Here is a 23,913-nt window from a genome sequence, read left to right as displayed (position 1 = left end):
CGATTTTAGTATTGCTTTATAACGGCTAAATTGCTGCTCCACATCAACGGAAGTGACAGATACATATTTCATGCAGGTTAATTCTTTTGAACTGTACTTTACTTCTAAATGGTTTTTTGGAGTTTTGTTTAATAGTATTTCTCTATCGACTTTACAACCTTAAACCCTGGGGTTTTTCCAAATATTTTTTGTAATTTAGAGTTTGTTAAAACTCCAATTTCTCCGGGAATGCGTTCTAATTGCTTAATGGCGTTATCTACTATTTCTAGGCTCTCAGTTAATGCCATTTTAGAAGTTTCTAATTTTGAAATAGTATCAACTTAAAATCCAAAATTAGCGGAAATAAGTACTAAATTGTTTTGCAAGTTTTTTGAAATTTGTACCTACTTCCTAAATAATATATTGTACAGACTTTACCACTTAATCATATATTTTCGTCCATCGTAAAATACTAAAATAAAAACGGAAATTTTACAATAATATACATTACCTATATTTATTACTAAAATATTTTTTTTATATTATTTATTTATTTGTGAATTGTTTAAAATAAAATTAGCATCAGTTCATTCAAAATGAAATGAAACGTATATATATGTCAATAATTCTTCGATATTAAAACTACATAAAAATATTTATTTAAAATTAAATCCGTTCCCTAGACATAACTAAAGGTACCTAACGACCTGTTTTTCGTTTTTTTTTTCTTCTTGTCATTAAACGTGGCTAGAGAATAAAAATAATAAAATTATCCTTTACGTATATTTCATTCGGCGTGTTATGAACGCGAATCTTGGGTTATAACAATTATGAATAACGTACGTACCTATTACGAAGACCTCTGGAATTGAACCGCTTTCAAACCACCATCAATATCACTCAATTTTCCGTCATTTAAATTTTATTCAATTCGAATCGAGTACATTTTGGCGCGTGTGTGCTTTTTATTACTTCCGTTGTATGATAATAACTCACGTTATTTAACTTTGTTGCCGTTCACTTTCATTTTTCCGACATCATTCAAGTACTTAGTGTTTTTTCATTTATTTTTTATTTTTACATCTCTACTTATGGATGTGATTCCGTTTCTGATGGTTAATAGACTTCCCATTTTCCGAGAAATTGATTGTTCCACTGTCGAGCACCGAATAATATCTATACGTGAACAGAAATTAATGCAGCGAGTAAAACTATATTCTTTGCGGATACTTTTATAATAAAAAATATATATTAACACATATTGTACATATTATACTATGTATTTTGTATAAGTATATTAGGTTAGTGTGTTTTTTATCTACTACTACTACTGGACACCGCGTCTATCTAACAAGAGTAAAAGCCTAAAAACAGCAGTTGTTGAATATTAAGATCAATACGAAATTAAATAAAAAGCACCTAAAATAAATATATTCCCTCTGCAAAGTGTATGCATTTATTCATTAGTTTTCGTGACTGGCAATTTTCCGAATTTGATTAACTTACGTTATGAACCAACATGACACATATGGGTATGACGTGTTAACTACGACTTCTGTTAGTAAAGACGATATTTCTATAGCAGTCTTCATTATTTATTAAAAGTCTGGCGTGAAATTTTCGAATAATCCATTTGACAGATATCGTTCATTATCTCGTCGTTTTCCGAAATGCACTTTCATAACTATATAGTGCATTATTAATTTTCCTTCCAGAAATCTTTTTAATTGTTTTGATATAGGTGCACTTCAAACTTAATAATTAGATTGATTGTATAACTTTTCATTTAACACAATATTTTTACCCGAAAAATGTATGAATAAATTATTTTTAACGAAGCTTTTAATTTATAATATACTACATGTATTAGATGATTATATAGTTTTTTTAGATAATCGAGCGTATGGTTGAAACAAATTAATGCAATGTGAGTAGTAGAGCCAATGAATAATATTATAAATATTTAGGGTGTTTAATAAAAAAAAAATTATTTTCAAAAAATTAAAAAAGTACAAAAGTCGCGATACCATAAAGAGAACAACGTTGAAATAAATCATAGAGTTAAAAAAACGTTGGTTCAGTTAACAAGAAAACGGTCATGACTTAACAAAAATGGATATGGTATACATTTCAAACTGCTTATTTTTTTTTCATCTTTTTTTTTTTTTTTTAAATAAAATAATTTCTAACAAACCAGAAAATTAAAAATATACCCATTTTAAACACATAATGTATTAAATTTTACAATTGCAGATAAGGATATAAGGATCAAAAAGCATTCAGAACTTTTTTTACGATAAAATACGAAAAATTTACATATCTGTATAATATATTACCACTGTGCTGGATAAAAAAAAATAACTTTAATAAGCTAAAAAATATGAAAGTTTAGCAATTAATGGTAACGTGACTTAGAAATATTGATTATCTGGAAAATATGAACGAATCCATAGGAAAAAATTTTCACGAGGACTGAATGTTACCAGTAATAAAAATATCAGTAAAATATTCAAAGAAAATGGATCATTGTGAGCAAAAAATAAATAAATATTGTAATTTAAAAGGTTTAAAACATACTAAGTTTGTATTATTTATTATTTTCAAAATGTTTAATTAATAATTAGTTATTTTAAAGCGAAAAGTATAAAATATTTTTAGTGAAAAACTTGGTAATTATTAACATCCAGAATTACGGTAAATTATGATACAACACCTTTTGTGGAAAATTAAACTTTTATGTTTATAATGAATACGAATAAAAATAAAAATAAAAAGATTTTTATCAAAATGTAAAAACGTAAATACGCATTTGGCTTATGAACAATTAGAAATTATTTAAATTAAAGATTATACAGTTAGTTATTTTATATTTTGCCTACGTTTTACTTTAAAGTCCCTGATTGCGTACTGTTGACTAGATCTCATGATCTAGTGTTGGTGATAGTTGTTATAAACGATAGTAACTATATCAAATGTATTCTAAAATCTAACAAACCGTTCGTTCGTTCCGTATTAACAAGCTTATTCTATATTCCAGGCGGCCAGGATAGTGTACCCGGCAGACCATCGGGAGATCCAAAAGAATTGGTGTTGGCCAACGGTTTCGGACCTGCCATTCTCGGGAATCCGGCTACTCGGCAAAAGTTACTATCCAGGTTGTCCAAATTCGATTTAATGTTGGGCGTGGTGCGAGCCGAATCATTTTTCGCTTTCACCGGTGACGATATCAAATACGGTATCGAAGCCGACAGGCGGACGAAAATTCTTAAGACTTACGTGAAAAATACGTACAAGTAAGTAACCACGGCTTTCATCGAGTATAATGTTAATATTTTCTATGATTTACTTAAGTGAATGGCCGGTATTCGTATTATTATCGATTGTGCTTTTTTCTTCGTTGTCAACCTAGAATGGAGTTTTTTTTTCGGAGCCTATATAGGTACGTCATAATGAAAGTTAGGTTTTTTTATAATGATCCGGAAATCGATTAAAATGTATTTACTAATAAATAGCTTTTAAAAAATAAAGCAGATACTTAGAAATCATTCTAAATAGGATAATAGCTCGTAAAGTAAATCTATCATTATTGTAATATCTTTATTTAAATTGACATTGCAGCATGATAGCTAAGTTTTACTTGTCAATATTAAATTATGGGTGGTATTACAATTGGAACAAATATTAGAATTTGGATAAGATAGCCAACACAAAGAATGAAATATATGATATAGAATGTGACAGGAGGAGGCTGAGAGTTGATATGACTGATATTGGTTGCATGGTTACCGAGGAGCCATAGGTAGGTACTTAAGGATTATCTGGAAATATAGGAGAATAGTCAATGTGGATGTAGTGGTAGAAACACTTGGTTTTTCTGGGATGGAAATTAATCAAGTTCTTGTACATCTATCATTATAATGAGTAGATTGAAAATGTTTTCCTGATTTCGTATAAGCCATTAAATCGACATATAATGTGTTGTTTTCACCTACGCAGTTACCATTTAACCGAGATATTGGCGACCATTGTCAACGAATATACCGACTGGGACAGACCGATACAGCATCCGGTCAACATCAGAGACGAGACTCTCGAGGCGCTTTCGGATGCTCAGGTTGTGGCGCCCGTGATCAACACGGCCGATCTGCACTCGACCAACCGGAGGAACTCGTACCTGTTCGTTTTCGACTACCAGACCAAATATGGTGACTACCAACAGGTGAGTTTGGTCACACGTTATCGTTCTTGTAGCGTTATCTCATAGATTAGAAGTAGTGCATACCAAGAAATGGCTATACTAATATTTCAATACATGAAAGAAATGTAAATTTCTGTAGTCGTAGTTAATATATCGAAAAAAAAATAACAAAAATCATTGAAAATTATGGTTTTGAAATATTTTTATTGATAAACATTTGATTTAGAATTTTATTTTTTGGTCTTTTTACTTAATTGCTGTGTTTGCATAGTTATTTTTTTCGAAATGAAATAATAACATTTACGTATTATATATGTATATATATGTGTGTATGGTGTATTATTTTTATCAATTGTTTTCCAATACAATCATTTAGAAAAGTATTATAGTTAAACGTAAAAATATTATGAAACCTTTTACGTATAAAAAAAAAAAAATTGAAATAATATGTGTTTTAACAAAGTTTTCATGGCTGCTTATTGACTGAATTTTGACACTAAAAGCGTTGTAATGAATATAAACTTAAAATATAAACTTTCAAATGTTAGTGCAGGATAGTTGAAGATCACAAAAAATAATGTAATTTTTCTTTCTATGAAAATTCTAAAACATTTCAATCAATTCAATTATAAATTGTTATATTTGTTTCATCTTGTTATCAAACTAAAGTTATATAGCATATACATTTTTTATGATCACGTCCAAATGCATTTCAGATCAAAGTGCAATGTGAAATATTCATAATCCATAGTTAAGAATCATCATACCAATATCGATATCATTGCTTTGCTCTGACGGAATACATGAAAAAAAAAACACTCTGATTTAAAACAACTAAAATTCGATTGTTTTTCACTAATTTCAAACGGTTTTATAAACATTTTCACCTCTGAAATCCGTTTTTGTTTGATTATTAATTTAATTTAATTAATGGTATACTTCACGATGTTATCAAGGTTTAATGTACGTGCAATCAATTACGATAACGGTAAATCAACGATACTGTTGTATAAAGCACATCCTTTTAAATATTTAAAACGCCGACACTATATTAAAATATTATGGAGTATATATTATTGGTGGTCTATATAAAATGATTTTCATTACGCATTTTTCGATATTAAAAACAAAAGCGGCACCGCGTTAGTACTTAAAATAAATACACAATACATTATTGTTATTATTATTAGTGTTATTATCATTATTGAATGTACAGTGGCGACCGGAAATTACAGATGAATCATTACGTACATAAAACAATACAACGTTATTTCAGTTTCCCACGTGGTATAAAATTATAATCGACGAGTAGATCGAATGCAATCGTAATAGCGTTATGTACGGCAACGGCTTTGACATCGAGTTTACCGCAAATGAATAGCAAATTTTCAGTTGTCTAGACTAGTGGTTCTCAAACTATTGTACGTGTACCCTTTAGGGATACATGAGATATTTTAAGAGGTACGAGTCTGGCCAAAAAATTATTAAATTTAAATTATGCTAAAAAATTTATTCAACTATTATTGAAGATGATTTAAAATTGTATTTTACTAAATTAAAACCCAATATTGATCAACTGTGCTAACAAGAACAAGCTCATTCTTCTCACTAATTTCTTTGAAAGTAAACTCTTTTTGTGTTTTACATTTTTTTTTTTTTTTTGTATTCGTTTTTAATAAAAATATAAAAAAGTTTTTAAATATTTTTATATTTACTAAGAAGTGGTAGCCAAACCTTTTTGTTAATAAAAAATGGTACGGTGTTTATAAAAGTTTTAGAAACCCTAGCCTAGACGAAACCACTTTCGATCGTCGTCACCTATGCGAAATCACTACCAGCACGTATAACTTCATAATCGGTAACATTTCATTTTCTTTCAAATCGTTAGAATATTTCGTAATAAGAGGTCATCATTATTTTTATGGATTCCAAGTTGCATCATCGCTTCTCGGCCGTTTTTGTTTCTGAGAAAAAACGATATGATAATTCCGCAATTATAATACGTTCACCACGTGTGCGTAACGAGACTTTTTTTTTCAAACTGCACACTAATAGTACTATGCATAAGGTTACTAACAAATATTCCGATGTTGAATATTTTATTTCAACTAATACAATCTTGGTGTTATTATTCAATATTAGTTTAAGTATATTGTCTCCGTTGTTCATTGTTGTGGTTATTTTGTTTAGATAGTTTCATCAGTCGATCTATGCAACCAGGACTGGGGAAAACTGATTTGTTCCGGGGGCCTCCATTCACCTGTTTATCCAAAATATACATACTTTTTGTACATATTTTTACATTTTTTAGTTCAGTAGAAGTATAAAAATTTGCATCTTACATTACGGCAAATAAAATTTTAAAATAATTTTGTATAAAAGGCTGAGACGGTGGGCCCCATTAGAGGAACTCTATTCATCCCTGCTCCATTTTCTCACCAACCTTGCATGCAACGTATACATTTTAATCGACTTGAAAATAACAATGGAAGGGAAATTAATCGAAATGCACCGTTAAAAATTTTTAAATCTTACATCGAATTTAAAGTTATTTTTAAATCTAAATAACAAAAAATTCGATTTTCTTTACGTCTCATTTTTTTTTCGTTATATTTTTTACTGATGAAAACTTCGATATTTTATAATATTACACTAATTTCCTTTTATGTATGTATAATAATAAACCATAAACGTATGGGTAATTATTAAAACTAATTTATGCATACGATAATAGCAGAGTATAATGCATCTACATGTGATTAAAAATTAATTATAGTTTATCGTCCTCTGAATATTAATTTATTTAAAATTTTATCAATTGTAAACACCAATGGTCTTAACTTCATGTTATGTAGTATTTTAAATTTCCTATTTTCTTGTTTCTTACCCACATTAACCAAATTAATAACAACATCGATTTTGTCCGTCAATAATATTTTGTTTATTCAGAAGTTCTTCATTGTTCTGATAAAAAAAAAAAAAAAAAAAAAAAAAAAAAAACAAATTTTGAGTATTATGAAATAGAGCCTATTTTATTTAGGTTCTTATAACGTCTAATATTTTTTTTTACATAGTTGTTCATTAAGTACACAACCATCGATGCAGTACGTTGTATAACTTTTATTAACATGTATACATTCGTATGTATACATTTATCACTAAAAAGAATATTGTTTCTCAAATGCAACGTTTCCTGACAGACAAATCAGATCCGATAATATAATATACCAGTTATTGTGTATTAAGAAAAAATAATATTATTATTTATTTTATAAAAAAATTCATACTTACATAATAGATTGTTTAGTTTGTTTAAAAGATAATAGCAGCAAGTAATATGGATATGCATTAATTGCTGGTCAAATTGAGCTGTCTATTCATATAGTTCACTGTTATTTTTGATTAATTACATCAATAATATGAATTGCCACTGAAATAAAATTAAAATATTTGAACCATAGTTATTATTTGCCAGTAATATTATACATAAATAATTTAATAAAAATAAATTTTAGTTTATTAATTTTAGATTGAACTAACCAATAAACTATATAAAAAAAATTATCGGCAAAATATGAAATCTAATTGCCATACACATAATAATACATATTGATGATTAGATAAAAGAACATTTTTAATTAAATTCAATTTTTTTAACCAAAATATAACATTTAAACACTATCAACAAATATAATATGCATTGAAATAATTAATTTAAACCTTAAATTTATATTTTAAATAATACGCATAATTTAGTATTTACTTAAAACGCATTCTGTGGTTAAACATTCAAAGAATAATAATTAACTAATAATTTGTATTCGATGTTGGACAATGGAAAACTAAAATTAACGATTAACCAATAACCACATGTTTTCAGAAACAGTTACCCGATATTTATTATCGTTTATCTACTAAGATAATACGTGATAAGACCGTATACCAGAAATCAGTAATCAGTGATATATTATGTAACCATGATGGTAAATTGTAATACGTTATTTTTATATTTTATGGTTGATTTAGCCGCGCTACTGCAGGCTAGTTGCTCACTGACCCACAGTGTTCTGGTGAGATTGTTGATAGGACATTTTTTTTTTTACAGTATTGTTTATCTATCTTGTTAGATACTTAAGACTTATTATCGATTATGACCGTTATGGGTATTGTTAAATTGAGATATCATTCCGTTTTGACTTCTGCCTTACTGTTGGGCTTGATAAATTGTCCAGTAGCAGCAAATTAAACGAATATTTAAACGATAATAAGTCGCAAACGGATTACTGAAATTAAATTCTGTAAACATCAAAATTATTTTTTTCAGTATATTTATAAATTTTCGTTATCAAAACTAGGTTTTGCCGTTTAAAAATTGATAGTGCTTTATCAAATATGAGAGGTAGTTAAAATTATCAAAATTGTCACACAGTGAAAAATAGTAAAACCTAGAAAGTTAAAAAAAAAATTTATTTTAAAATTCCGAATACTTCCCGAGATATTTACTAGCTCACGATAAAAATATTACCCTATATGTTTTATGCTCGTTACGAATGGAATGAAATAGTGGACACTCTATGACCAGGTCAAAGTAATATCGTCCATCTGTGATGGGCAAGACGGTCGAAACCACATATTACACGACGGACCAGCCAAAACAAATTTCGAACAATAGATCGATGTATAACTATTAGGGCGAGGCTGGCTAGAAAAAGTTATCACTGTTATCTGTGTTATAAAAATATGCGCGTTGCACTTATTTTATATCGAAATATACACCAGCCAGGACTATGAAATATTATAGTCGTGAACGAGGGCAATTGGATCCAATATGACCTGGGAGCGATCCGCGATCATTACTTAACCGATCACTTTCTGTATCGTGCTGCTCATAACGTAATAATTGATTTGTGCTCGAAATGGCCAACTGCTACCCGATTCACGCACCGACTGCACGTTACAAAGGCTACAGCTCTATCGGGGGGGGGGGGGTGTACGCTGTCCAAGATCTTGCACGACAAATTGGTCGGTACAAAAATCGTCGTGTGGTCCTTCGGTAGTAAACCGTTAGAAGACTAAAGATTTAACGCCGATTATACTGCAACACGGCGTATCGTTTGAAACGCGACAAGTGTCATAACGCGAACAATTTCTTACCATACGCATATCGGTCATTATCATGCGATAGTCACATGTAAGATATAAAAATTATAGTACAGGTATTGCACAATAACCCGTTGCGGTTTTCATCGTAACGACGTGGGTGCCTCCGTTGCGGAATTTACGGTAAAATATTTATCCGTTTTACGCGTCGCGACGACCTTTTTGTGCTCGGGCCAGAGTGAAAACTAAAACAAAATAAGGAAACGAAAACCCTCATTTGCGTTCGAACCCTGGCTCAACCGAATCCAAATTGAACCGTTAACCTAAAGTGCGCTTCACATGAAATATGGACGGAAGAAACGGTAAACCGTTGCCGCGTGCGCAGTGCACCACGTATACGTATTCGCGGGCCACGACGACGGCGCGTGTATTATTAAAATGCTAGTCCGTTATTTATATATTACCCACTCCGTACGGCGGTTCTTCCGTTATTAGTTTATTATCTCGTCCGTGACTCCACGGGCAGGATTATTATCCGATGTCTGGCCCGCTCGCGGTGAAACGGTCGTGAACACGATATATGTTTTATTTTAAATTGAAATCCTATACGGGCACCGCACCGATGACGAGTACGTCACATAGATTATGCGAACAATGTTTTTAAGGCGCACGTTCAATCGCAATATTCTGTTATGTGAAATTTGAATAAAAAAATTTAAAAAAATAAGAAGAAATAGAAAAAAAGGTCCCTTGGTTTAACCAGTCAGAATCAACGTTTACGAATTGTGAAAAAAATCGTCCTCCTAGTCTTTGAAATGTCGATAATCTTTCGTTCAAGTGATCTGGCCGTCTATTGCATGGTGAAACGGGCCGCTGGTCTTAAGGGTTTCGCTGCAAGAATGATCTTGGTGATATCGATCGATGGGTACGTGGAAATATGTGCCAGCAGCTGTCATGATTGTGTGGCAGTGTTGGATAATAGTGTGTACACACGTCCCGATTGACTCCGATAAACGTGTGTAAAGGAAGAGACATAGTGCACGTGAGTGTGTGCACGTATGTGCCCGGGTGAGAGTTAGTATTGCTACTATATAATGTGTGCGCATCTCAAAATATTAAGACAATGTACAAATAACTTTCCGAGCACTTCTTCAACTCGAATGAAACTTTTTGAACGAACTTTTTGCTAATGGTGCACAAGTTAGCAAATTATGGTATGTTATGTGGCGTCCTCTTTACGAGACTGGATGAGAGAAATGTAAATGGTATACAACAGAGGGAAAGAGAAAGTGACTCGAGCAAGTGGAACGGGAAGCATGCCGTTGAAAGGAAATCAACCTACGTATACCGAGAGTCAAGGGGTCGATCCGAGGGAGTGGGAGACGGTAAATTTTATTTGTGACAGTGTGTAGCAGGGTTCGTGGAACTGGTACGAGGGTGATGAGGAGGGCCAGTAATGAATAAGACCAGTAGGAAATAAAAGACAAACAACGCTTGTATTGAACTCTTTTGGTCCGGCCTCTGATTTATAACACGGATGTATATGTAAAAACGTACACACAAACTGTCTCGCGCTCTTATTTACCATCCCTCCAACACCCACCGTCTCCCTTTCCACACACCACACACCCGAGATCACAGTTAATTTTCGCGTACGTTCCATGCACGGCTAAAAACTAGGGCGACACAAAATATTTTTCAATTAACCACCATTTTCGGGCCGAGTACATTCGGCCGGGATGCTACAGATACTGTATGGCTCCCCTCCTCCATAGTCCAATCAGAAACACTGTTGGCGGATTCATAGATTCTCCACATTTACCGTTATTTTAAAAATATCGGATATAGGGTTCCACCGTTTAAGTCAACACAATTGTACGACACGTAGTATTTTATCACAGTCGTATCGAATGAGCAGCCGTCAATGTTTTTATGCACTTAACGTAATGTTATGGATTTAGATGGAGAAAAAAATTAGTTACTAACGAAAAACTGTAGCATATTTTCATTCTGGATTGGCTCACGACGTATTATATTTTAAGTAGTATATTTTACATCAATATCAACTTTTTATTTTATTTTGATTGGTTTTGTTTTGTTCGTTATTTATCTAGCAAAGATTTCGTTACGTCCGATTACTTTGACATGAATTTATATTATGACGCGCTACTTTTGTTCTTTTCTCCCGTTTCATTATGAAAAAGAAAAAAGTAATTTAAAAGTGTTTACATCTCTGAATAAAATTATGCTTTTATTAAAAAAAGAAAAAGAAAATGTGTTTTGAAACAAAGTTTTTCTGGAAAAATTTACTGTACGAATATTGATGAATGAAATAAATTAATTTCCATAACATTTAATAACTTGTAAAACTGTATTTTTTTTATTTACAAAAATGAGATTATCATTACAGTTATTATAAAAGTAATATTTTATAATGAAATGTTCAACTTAGCTATAGTTTAATAATTTAATTATTAAATATAGTTTAATTTTTCATCATAACTCACATAACTTTTTTTTTGCTACGCTTGTATTAAACTTTTCAATAATTCGTACTTCTATTTTTTTTTACATTTGTACAGAAAATTATAAAAAATATAAATGTATGAGGATATTAACCACCCAATCGTGACACCTAACTGGTAATTAACATAAAAATAATAACTTGTAAAATAATACTAATTAAATAAATTAATAATACTTTAAATCGATGCTTCATAAAGTTAATTTATCTAAAACTTAAGACTTTGGAAATATATGAACTCAATTTTCTGTAAGTACTAATAATTTTTGAAAAATAAATATAAAATTTCGATAAAATATATGCCAATATTCGTTAAAAAAGTTTTCTTAACTAATGTGAAATTATAAATATTTATAAATAAATATAGTGTTTCTTTCTAGAAATATGTTGAGTAATTAATCTAATGTTTAACATTGTATTATAAACCTTATCTGTATTTTTTTATTTGAAAATACCCATTATAGTTTAGTTTAATGTCCGATAAAATGAGTTAATTAAATATTACACAGTTAATTAAACTGTAGTATAAAAAAATATCTTAAAGAAACTATGTCACGTAAATATAAGTAACGTTTTGAGACTATCAAATTAATCTTAAATACTACATCATGAAGAAAAGTAATCAATTTTTTTTTTTTTTATTTTTAACAAAATTCTTTATTAGGAACGCTATCTGTTACAATTAACTTAAGTGATAATAGATAAAAAAAAAATCAGACAGAAGTGACTGAAGGAAGAGGCATCCCATTGGAAGTACTTCAAAATTTTTTTTTTTTTTATTATTTATTATGTACTTCAATATGAATATAAATTTAGGGTTTTGATCCTAAAATAATATTAATAATAAGGATAGTACAATTAATACATAATAGTTATTAGTAACAAAGATTGAATTTTTGGTGATGCATTTTTTTTTTTAATATTATATAAGCAGACTAAGCATATTATATATACGACACCATTGTCTTCTTAGTATTTTGCGAGGTTTTCCTGGAATTGTTGAAGATAATATTTGGGCGATAAGGGGATTACAATGATGTATTAATTTGATATTGAATCGTTTATAGTGGAGCTTGGATAGTTCAGTGACAGTAGGTAAATTGAAGTCGGAATGAAGAGTATTATTTGAAACATAGAAGGGAGCTTTAAAGATGACACGAAAGACTTTGGATTGAAACCTTTGTATACGGTTTGTATTTGATACTTTAGTTGAGCCCCATAGCTGCAAATCATAGGACCAGATGGGTATGAGTAGCAGTTTATACAGCAATAATTTAGTAGGTAATTTAATATTTTTAGAAGTTACGAACGGCCGAAGAAGGCGAAAACGATCGTTCAGTGTTCGAGTTTTATTTTTAATGTGAGCTGACCAGGTAAGTTGACGATCAATATTGATTCCAAGGTAGCATAGACATTGGCCAGTAAGAAAGGGTTGGTTGTTAAAGACCACCCAGGTACCATCATCGTTACGAAATGTAGGGGGAGAATTATGAATACCTAATTTTCCTAGAGGTTTTCCAAAGTGAACCATCGTTATGTGAAAGTGAAGATGCGTAGTTTGCATACGCTTCGGATCAATAACTAGCAAGGAGGCGTTTAAGTTAGAGTGTAAGAGCGTTGTAGCTATGCTTATCGGATGGGTATCTGGAATGTTGCCAAATAGCTCGTACAGGGCGCTTCAGTGATACGAGGCTTCTGATGTGTATAGGGAGGTTAAATTCAGCCTTTCTTAGAGGAGGTTGGATTTTTGATTCCCAAACAGCTAATTGAATGTTACTTGTAAGTTAACAGCATCATCAATGTCGGAGGCCGTTTTTACATAAAGTTTTAAATCAGTTTTCTCAGAAAAGATATGGCCAATTTTTCCCAATCTGTTCGATATTGAGATAGCATCGATGAATTGAGTTTATCAGGAGGTTATCAATGTACTAAAAAGAAGACAGGTCAGTGGTCAGAACATGGGTCTAACACATTTTGAGTTTATGTGTGTAGGCTATTTGGAATTTTGGCAAAAAAGATATCTAAAATGTCAGGCACTTTATGACGAGATGTGGGCCTATAGTTAAAATTAGGTAGAGTGAGAATTTAGATATTAGAGTGGTAGGCAGTTCGAAGGAGAGAGTTACCTCAAGGATTTGAGGCACGGTAGTCCCACTGAATTTGCTTAGCATTAAGGTCACCACCAACTATATAATTATTATTTAAGTTGGATTGGAATTCGGTAAATTGATCCGGTGAGATATTGTGTCTGGGAGAGCAATATGCCACTGCTATGGTAATAGGAACATTATTGAACAGTAATGAAACTACATACGATTGGATGTGATTTGTATGGAAGTTAGGTAATGATATATATATGCAAGTGAAGACTTAATAAATATAGCTGTACCAGTGTAGGCAGAGTTTTCTGAATGATTTGCATGGTATGTATGATAGCCAGGAAAGTTAACATAGAATGTATTAGTAAAATGGATTTCAGAAATAAGTACTATATCTATTCTTTTTTCCTGAATAGTTAAAAAAAAGGAGTTAATTTCTATGGTTTTTAGGTCCATTAGTATTCCAAAGTAAGATAAGGAGGGAGTTAGAGGTGTATGAATTATTTATCATTTTTGAATTCAATAAGTTTAGTGATGACAGTGGTCAGAAGGGTGATTAAGAGGTTAACTAATGATTAAAGTTCATCCAAGAATTTGTTAAGCATGAAATCAACATTGATTGAAGAATTATCAGTATTATTTTGAGTGGTTTCATTACCTGCTACAATAGTGTACGATCGAGTACTAACTAGGTTTATTAGTGGCTTGAAATGTTGCTTGATTGGCTAGCTGGTAGTTGGACTGATCAACTGGAGGATGCTGAGGCTGTTGCGGATAATGTAGGTGGGTATGCTTGAAGCTCACGAGATAACGACGTCGTTACTGAAGTTTTTTATAGTTTGCTGGATGGTTGACATTGCAAAGTGCGCAGGTGGCAGGAGTTTCGCGTAACTGAGAACAGTTCTTGTAGAAATGATTTCTGTCACATTTAACACAAAGTGGACTATAGCTGCAGTAGCTTTTAGTATGACCATAAGATAGGCAATTTAAACACTGGGGAATCTGTCGTTGTTTGTGTGGTTCTTCTACTTCTATTTTTGTATATAGTATGGATGTGATATCAAATATATCACTATTGTTCTCATCGATCTCAAGGTATACAAAGAACAGTGGTAATGGGATTTTGCTTTGATGATGAATAATATTGGTGACTTGTCGGAAAGAATAGCCGATTTCTTCAGTTGCTGCTGAGATTTCGGAAACGGGAGTTGAAGGATGGAGATTTCTTAACACTACTCCGAAAGCTTTATCAGATTTTAATTGATATGTGTGATACTCTGCATCATTGTCTTTCAGAAAGTGGATTATTTTACGGTAGTTATCAAAGGTGTCAAGCTGGAACTTAAGATGCAAAGATATTGTCTTACAGCTGAATTTTTCTGTGCCAGTGATAACAGCCAGTTCATTTGATAATTCGAAAAAATCTTTTACGCCTTTTACGAATATCGGTGGTGGTAAATCTATTTTCTTTTGTGTATGTATAGTAGAGTGCACAGACTCCTGACTTTGTGTGTCGCCGTAGACTGAATTGTTATCGTTAGAGTAGGACCTAGTCTCATCTTCGACAAGGACAGAGTAGCGGTTTGAAGAGATAAAGAACCTTGATTTATTGGTAGTAGTAGTAGCGAAGGAGTTAGCGGACGTCGGCGAAGAAGGTAGAAAACATTTATTAGTTTCTGATTGCGATTGTGGCTTGTAATCTGTGTTTAAATTATTAACGACTTTGTTCTTAATTATTTTTATAGACAGCAGGGTGCGTATAGCTGAATGTTTATTAGTAGGCATAGTTATCCGAGTCCATAGGTTAACATACGTGACGTTACCTTGGTATTAGGACACGACAATCTATAATTTAGTTGGTTAAGTACAGAATTTTAGAATTAGTATTACAGTTTATATTATTAATATTTAGTTTTTCCGGTGAAGGGCTGTGAAGAGTGCGTTAAGAGGAAACTGGAAGTTTTCTTTGGGTATGATTCCGCTTTTATTGTTGTAGGATTGATACAATTGTTTCAAGATAGACAGTTATCATATCGTTGCATGAGAAAGCGAAAAACGTGACCGCTCTCGATGGCTGCCCGCACGGAACTACAATCAAAATTAAACTTGAATTTAGTATATTAAAATACTGTAATAATTAATTTTTATAATCCCGTCTACGGGTTTCGAATTACATAATGTTCATTTTAAAATGTTTGCAATTACTAATTTATTATTTACGATATTTCAACTGTAAATATAAGTAATATGTTTACTATCAATATTTAATAATATCCTTATTTTTAAAATGCTGAATTTTAATTTCAAAAATAACAGCATAATATTTTTTTTAAAGGGGTTTTTAATTTTATGAGTTATGTTAATATTTTATGACGATTGAGTTAAGAATAAAATCCTAAAATTATGAAAATATAAATTATTTTTGGGATGATTAAAAAAAAAAAAAAAGGAATTTTACAAATATAAGTATATTAGAATTTATATCAGAGTTGAAAAGCTTAAACTTGTCGAAATTGAGAGAAAATAACGAAAAATAAAATGGCCTATATAACCTAAGGCATTTATACTCTTACTTATTTTTTTTTTCGGGCATTGCATTTGGTAGAAAAGAAAACAAACATTTTAGATTTATTTTTTCTTAGTTTAGTTATACTCGTAAAACTGCTTAAACTGATTGACTTTTCCACTCAAGAGAAATGTGTCGATGAAGGAAGAAATTTATTGCTATTCGACCGTTTTGATAATTTTATGAGGTAGAGTGACACGGGTTCAGATCAGATGAAAATAAGAGCATCTGAGAGTATAAAATTTATAAAATGAGTATCAATATTGATCTACAGGTACAAAGAAGAAAATAGTCATAAATATTAAAATGGTAGTTATAAGAGTAAAAAAAAAATACGTATTATAACATTTTAATTCCAATCGTTCATATTCGTCGAAAATTAATTTATATAATACAAATAAAAACAAAAAACATCAAATTGAATTATGTATTGTTATTCGAAAATAATACTTGCAATGAACACATAATAATTCATGTCAAACATCTATTATATTGTATTTTTTGTTGTTTGCAATAATCGGCCATCAAGGTTAGGTTAAATTCCTGGAACCTACACTTCAAATAAAACACTATATTTTTTATTCTTTAAAAATAAAATTTAATGTATGATATTTCTTTCAAGTTATTGAATGTTTGCTAGTCTGTATTCATCTGATTTCGAAAAAAAATTTCATAAAATTATAATATTAAGCCATAGTAAGACAGTATTGAATAGATAAATATGAAAAAAAAAAACGTTTGCTTAAAGCAGCATAAGGAAAAGGTAAAGTGGTGGATTGGACAAAGTAGAGCAGATAACAAGTATATGAAAATAGAAAACGAAAAAGAGATATGGAGTAGGTGGATAGAATAAGAACTTCAGTGGGGTCCGTTTTCACTGTTGTTATTGCTTGTGCTGGTATGGCAATTACGTCCGTCGGGAAAAAATGATGAAGGGCTTGCAGCTGAGGGATGAGAAAACTCCGTCATTCCATCTCCGGATCGCTTAATTTCTTTTTTCTACCCATTTCTTCTCCTCTTTTAGTCTTGCCCACTCGCTCTCTGGTTGTGTGTCTCTCCTTCATCGGAGTCCGCTCTCCTAACCTTCCACTCCGCGTCTTTCCGTTTTACCGTTCACCTAAGGAAATAACAACATACACTGTCAGCACGGGCGTAATGAATGGTGCTCGAGACTCTAAATGGCCAAATAATGAATCTTTTCCCGGTCGGCCGTCTCGAGTGCTTCCGACGGGTAATCTCGAAAAAATAATATTACACGTACACCTATATATATAACTAAGATTAAAAAAAAAAAATTTAATTTCTACGGTACAAGTGACAACAACCATTGCGTGATGATGACGGGACTGATAAAAACGGTACTGGGAACAGGGAAGAATCATTTGCCATATATGTATTTTTACTGCATGATAATAGGTACATTACACATACACATAATTATTCGGCAACTACAATAGTTATATTATTAAATAGAACGCAGTAAAATACAATAATATGACTTTTGGTCCAAAACTAACTCGCGGGAAACAAGGCAATGCATTTAATCCATTCGCAGCAAACGACGTTTTTCCCGGACAACCGATCCCAGCTCCTGTCGCGTGTTTCACCAACCACCCTTGTCCCTAAAAACCACTCTGGGAACCGACCCGAAAGTCACCCGCTGTCAGACCTTTGCGTATACCGTAACTGACGGCCAAAAAACGTCCTCGGCCAAATGTTCAATTATCGTTATTTTAATGTATTCACGATTGACTAGAACTTGTTCTACTGTCACAGATTTTATATTATTTACCATTATTAAAACTCAAAATAAAATCACCTCTGTATTCCGGATGTATCCGAATAAATTAAAAAAAATCCTGTTGTGATACTAAGATTCAAATTTTAACCTTTCCGATAGTTGTGCAAAAAATTGGTCGGAAATTTAGACATTTCGATTACATTTTGTAATAAATCAGTTTTAAATAAAGGCTCTATAGAATTTTTGAAGATAGTTGTGTTCATTTACAATATTTCGACCTAAAAATGCAATACGAACACTGCCAAAATAATCGAAAAAAAAACAATAAAACAAACAAAATTTTAATTTCATCAATAAATCATGTTAAAAGTGAGTAAAATATGTAAAATTGGAATAACATATAAAATTAAGGTCTTATTTGATTTAAAATTTCCCTCTTTTACTCTACCAACAATAATATTTCAACATAAATTATCACAAGATTCACTTTGTGCTGGTGGCGTGCACCGTACAACCGTGGGAAATTAAAAACCAATGCGAACAAACGGTTATTTTAATCTCTCATCCCAATATCATCCCCGAAAACGGAGTCGGGGGAGAAAACAGAAAAACTGAGAACGCGTTCGATTTTAATGAATAAAAAAACAGATGGTCGTGAGGAGAGGTGGCGAAGTACCGCTGACTGTCTACAAAGCGTTTTTACAACGAAATCCAACACGGGATATTACATCCCAACGACGGCTTCTCGACATTCACAACACGTCGATGGAAGATGGCGTTTGAATGGTGGTGAAACGCTGGAGTGGAGGTGGGATGTGAAAAAAGGTTCAACGTATAATACCAAAGAAAATTCGATCACCAAGTCGTTTTGTGAAAAGTGGAAAATCTTACGGAGGGCAAAAATAATTACGTTCGATAAAACGTAAAACGTCTAGGTATCGACATGTCTGCAACGGTGTACATAAATTATGTACACCATTTCAGACATGTAATTATTACAAATCGGCTGTCGATCGTTACTTTCGTTTCACGTACGTATCGATTTTACTCGATGTTCGACGAGGCTTTGTAATAATAATAATAATTTAATAATTATAACAATAACAACAATATAACTTTGTTCACCGAAAGGGTTTAAAGTTGTGTTTTTATTAAGGGTATTTTATTTTTTACGCCTTGTCCTCACCGACGCTGTTGTAGAAACATAATAGGGTATTTAACGTCCATGTTTATTGTAATGTCATGCAAATAAATGCTCGCTATAATACGTAATAAGAATGGACTTATATATAACCGATTTGACGTTTTTCTTTTTTTAGAAAAAAAATCGTTAAAAATAAATGCAACATTTTTCATTCAAAATCTCATACGTTAGTATGTATACTAAAACCCTCGATGGATTGTGTCGAAAGCCGCTTTTTTCCGAAACTTTACTTCACTACACTTTTGAAAGTTCCTCAGTACAGTATAAAATTATGATATAAAATGAGATTGTTAAATCAAAACGTTTATCTATATATATATATATATATATATAGAATAACTCGATCCTATATAAAATTCTTTATTTTGAGAGTTTTTTTGAAAATATAATTCCATTATATCCAACAGACAATGACAGTACAATGTTCCGTGGGGTTCGATCATAGAAAACGTAGATGTCCGGGGGTCGTTGTAAATCACGGAGACTGCACGGTCTACACGCAACTGGACAATACATATTTTTATTTACGAACCCCGTTCACGAAGGACTTTCGTTGTGACAAGCGATAGATTTGCAGAGGAAATGCGCGGTCCGCCGCCACTAACCACGTGCTTTTGTATTATTGTTTCTCGCATAAGATTTATCGTCTTCACTCGGCACCCCAAGAGCAAAGTACTTTGCAGCGATAGTAATATGGTTCACCGGAGGTTTTCCTTCGATTCGGCCGGTCGGAAAAAAAAGCAACATACCTCGTAGTTAAGACCATCTCCGTAATAGAAAGCTATGATTTTATCGTATTTTTACTAGCCGAATCAATGAGTCGCAGGGCCGGGTATTATTAGTTGTACGTTCCAAAAAGTTTCTATCGGAGGTGGTGTACAACTACGAAATCCAGGGTTTTTAACCAATGGCTCGACGAATCATTTCGAAGAAAACATCGAACACGTGATGGTAATGGTACGGCACCTGGGACCATTGGCCACAGTCGATATTGTTTTATGTCCAAACGACAAACCGGGACTGAATGTAGATAATCAAAATAAAACTATTGGCGACGAACTTGCATTCCGAGTATATGACCGAACTGATCGAGTCGTGCCATCCGACACCGTCTCCACGCGAGTCCGTCCATCGTTGTCATCATCGTCATTCGACTAAATTGCGTTAGTAAAAAAATAAATAAAAAATAAACCATTTAGTATGCAATAAATGCCGCGTTTCGACAACGGATAATATAGCGCGATGTATCATTACATGCGCTACGGGTTTATATCGTACGAGCTGTCGATGGGGGATTTCATTCCGACGGATACATTCAATCACAGTCGTAACGAATACTTTCGCATATATCATATATATACAATACAGATTATAGTTTATCCCCGGATGTAGAGGTAAATAAAATAGCTCACGGTGAACATTCGCGTTGGACGAATTCAGTAGTTTAACTGTTGGCAATAAAGATCGACGTTTTGATTATACATACTATTATTATGCATGTATAGGGTTTTACGAGAAAGTTTACAAGAAACGGTTAAGCTTCACCGCCCGTTTCAGCGCTCCGTAGAGTTGTGCCTGCAATGGTAATAATATTTATAAGGTCAGTGGTCTAAATATAATATTTGAACAACAATAGTATTATTATTCAGTCGAAATTCTACACAAATTGTTAGGTGCGTTCGAACGAACTACGACAAACAAACAAAACGAATCGACCAATAGGAATTCGATAATAACGTAAAAGCTATAATATTTTGAAAAACTTTTTTTCGATGACCGTAACTACGGTATAGCGTTAAACAGATTTAATCGAATAATTATCTGCGCTACGTCGTCGTAATGTTGTTTTTCTTTATACGAGTACTAAACCAGGTATAACGTTTTTTACTTAACAGAGCCATATTTTTTATCAGTTTTTTATTTTATACGAAATTAAAATAAATTTTATTGAGAATATAATTTTAACACATAGTACTAATATGTTTATGGATAGCAAAAATCGTAATATGGTTTTCGAATTGCAATATTGACCTTTTAAACTAATTTCGAATAAAACATATAAGTAGAGAAAATAACAAAATTTAAAAAAAAAAAATGTAAAGTATTAAATAATTCTTGAGTGCAAACAAATATAAATATTTTCGTTCTTATTATGATTGTTGAGGTTAAATTTTTCCTCCTGATTCGCTTATACACGCTATCATGGTAGATGTTGACATTCTTAAAAGTGCAATTATGTATCCGTGTTCGAATCGTGAACAATATTTATTTTTTTCTGAATTTGATGTTTAAAATATCTGCTCACAAATATAAGTTCTACTGAAAGCAAATTTTACGATTTTTTTTTTTTTTTTTTTTATATATCATAATAATCATTGAAAAAAACTTCACGAATGTTATACAATGACTGCAGGGCGAAATTTATCAAAACGAAATGTGCTATAACCATAACCAAATAAGTATTGTCGTAATATAATCATATTTAATGCTATATATATTTTACGGTCATAAAACGTTATATTTTGTGAGAACTTGAGAACAATGTGAAATAAGCTCATACGTTATGTTCGTAAAATTTAAGAATAATAGTCAAAATGTTTTTTAATTTATCAAAATTTAAGATTTTTACACAATGAAATATATTTGATAGACCACAGAAAAAAATTCACGGGTTGCCGATGTATCATTGAACAAACCGTTTAGCGAGGGAAATTTATGAACTATTGCGATCCAGAAAAAATAGATATAGGCTTTGACAGACATGGATTCTTCGAATTCCACCAATGTCTGCAAATTTACATAAAATCGTCAATCCCGCAGCTTTGGATCATCCACGTGGAATACCGCGTAAACTTTGTGTTTACAGAATATTCGCGTAACCGTTTGCGCACGGTAATGCGGTAAACGTTAGATATCTTTACCGTGTCGAATGCGAAAGACAACGAGAAATGATTAATTTATTCTATTCAAGTCGAGAAACTTCCCTTGGAGACTCGAATTTTCCTCGGGCTTCAACCACGTGACGATCATCGTTCAACCGGCGGTCGAATATAGACGTAGAAAAATGCGAAAACATAAGATAGTATTTTATTACTGTCTACACCATCTTCAGCAACAAAAATGATCTCTAGTGAGATAAGACCCGCGTTGGCTATCCCCTTTGGTGAGTAGGAGAAATGGCATGGCAGGTCAAGCATATACATATACATAATACAAGAGGACATCCGTTTCCGCCACTCAATTTCCGGTAAATAACCATTGAAAAAATATCAAACCAATATACACGTACACTATTCAAAATGTTTCGATGACCAGAACATTATTTTCAAACGAAATGTACTCGTGTAGGATGGGAACATAAGTATAAATATACGCCGGTCAACGCGTAATAATTCAACTTTGCATCCTTTAAATTTTCTTTCCCTTTTTTTTTATACCTGTAAAACTAAAATTCAATGATTCTTATAGACATATTCTTACTGTATTTTACTTTGCCATTGGAATTATTTCATATAAAAACTTGCATTCCGTTTTTTACATTCCTTGTTATACAATATACTAAAACAAAAATCACATCCATTTTTCGACCAACTAATTAAACACTATACGATTGGATATTATAACACGGATTTGATATTATTATAATTTTGATGTAAACTCTAACTAATCGGAAAAAAAGTTTGTCTTAGACTTGCATATTTTTGATAAAAAATTATGCTTTTCCCGTCATAAGTATAATTCAAGTTTTACCTATATAGTTCGGTTTACAATCAAATTATAATTAAACTAGAGAAACTTATCAGTTTTTATAAACTTTGAAAACTATTTCAATTTTAGATATAGGTGTTTACGATAGAAATGTTGTCATACATCTCGCGGAGGAAGAATATATAAATTAGTTTTGAAATACTTATTTATTCGTTTAATACTCTCTGGGGGATCTCGTAATCTGAATACAAATACGGAACACAACGCATTATACTTGAGTTATGTATATAAACATATATTCGATATAACTTTGAAGAAATCTAAATGAACATCATATTGTTTATAACGGAACCATTTTGTTATCTGCTTACATATTTGGTTCTACTCGAAAAAACGGTTTACGTTGCACTATAAAAATGCACAGCATTACTAATTCTTTCCGGTATGATGGAAGTACGAGACATGGGTGTTCAATGCATTTATAGGATTCGGTATTTGCTCTACTTTTTATCTCTGTCGTTGAAACATCGGTATCATAAAATTAAATGTCCGGTTTGTTTTTTTACTATCTACTTTCGAGATGCCAAAGTTGTTGTCAATTGAATTATATGTTTTGCACAAGAACTACACCATTTCTCAATATAAAACTCAAACATTCCGTAAAAAGTAACATCACTTTTACGGCCGAAGCTTAATAAACGGTAAAGGTTACGATATACTTTTTCATTTGTCACGGAGTAGTATATTACGCTATTAAAGGACTCGGCTAGACATTAAATTCACCAAGTAAAATA

General features: G+C 31.8%; 1 protein-coding gene across 1 annotated transcript in view; it reads left to right on the top strand.

Annotated features, from left to right (window-relative positions):
• The window catches only part of LOC112693220 (neuroligin-4, X-linked-like), a 421,733-nt gene that overhangs the window by 334,387 nt on the left and 63,433 nt on the right, over window positions 1-23,913 (top strand). The window contains exons 6-7 of the mRNA XM_025568195.1: window positions 3,017-3,272; window positions 3,976-4,198. Of these exons, the coding sequence (XP_025423980.1) occupies window positions 3,017-3,272; window positions 3,976-4,198 (479 nt within the window). The remainder of the gene's footprint in view (window positions 1-3,016; window positions 3,273-3,975; window positions 4,199-23,913) is intronic.

Source organism: Sipha flava, unplaced genomic scaffold, assembly GCF_003268045.1.
Source record: "Sipha flava isolate LNK unplaced genomic scaffold, YSA_version1 82_pilon_pilon, whole genome shotgun sequence".
NCBI lineage: Eukaryota > Metazoa > Arthropoda > Insecta > Hemiptera > Aphididae > Sipha > Sipha flava.
The sequence above is the reverse complement of the archived record's forward strand: the minus strand, read 5'-3'. Positions and strand labels throughout refer to the sequence as shown.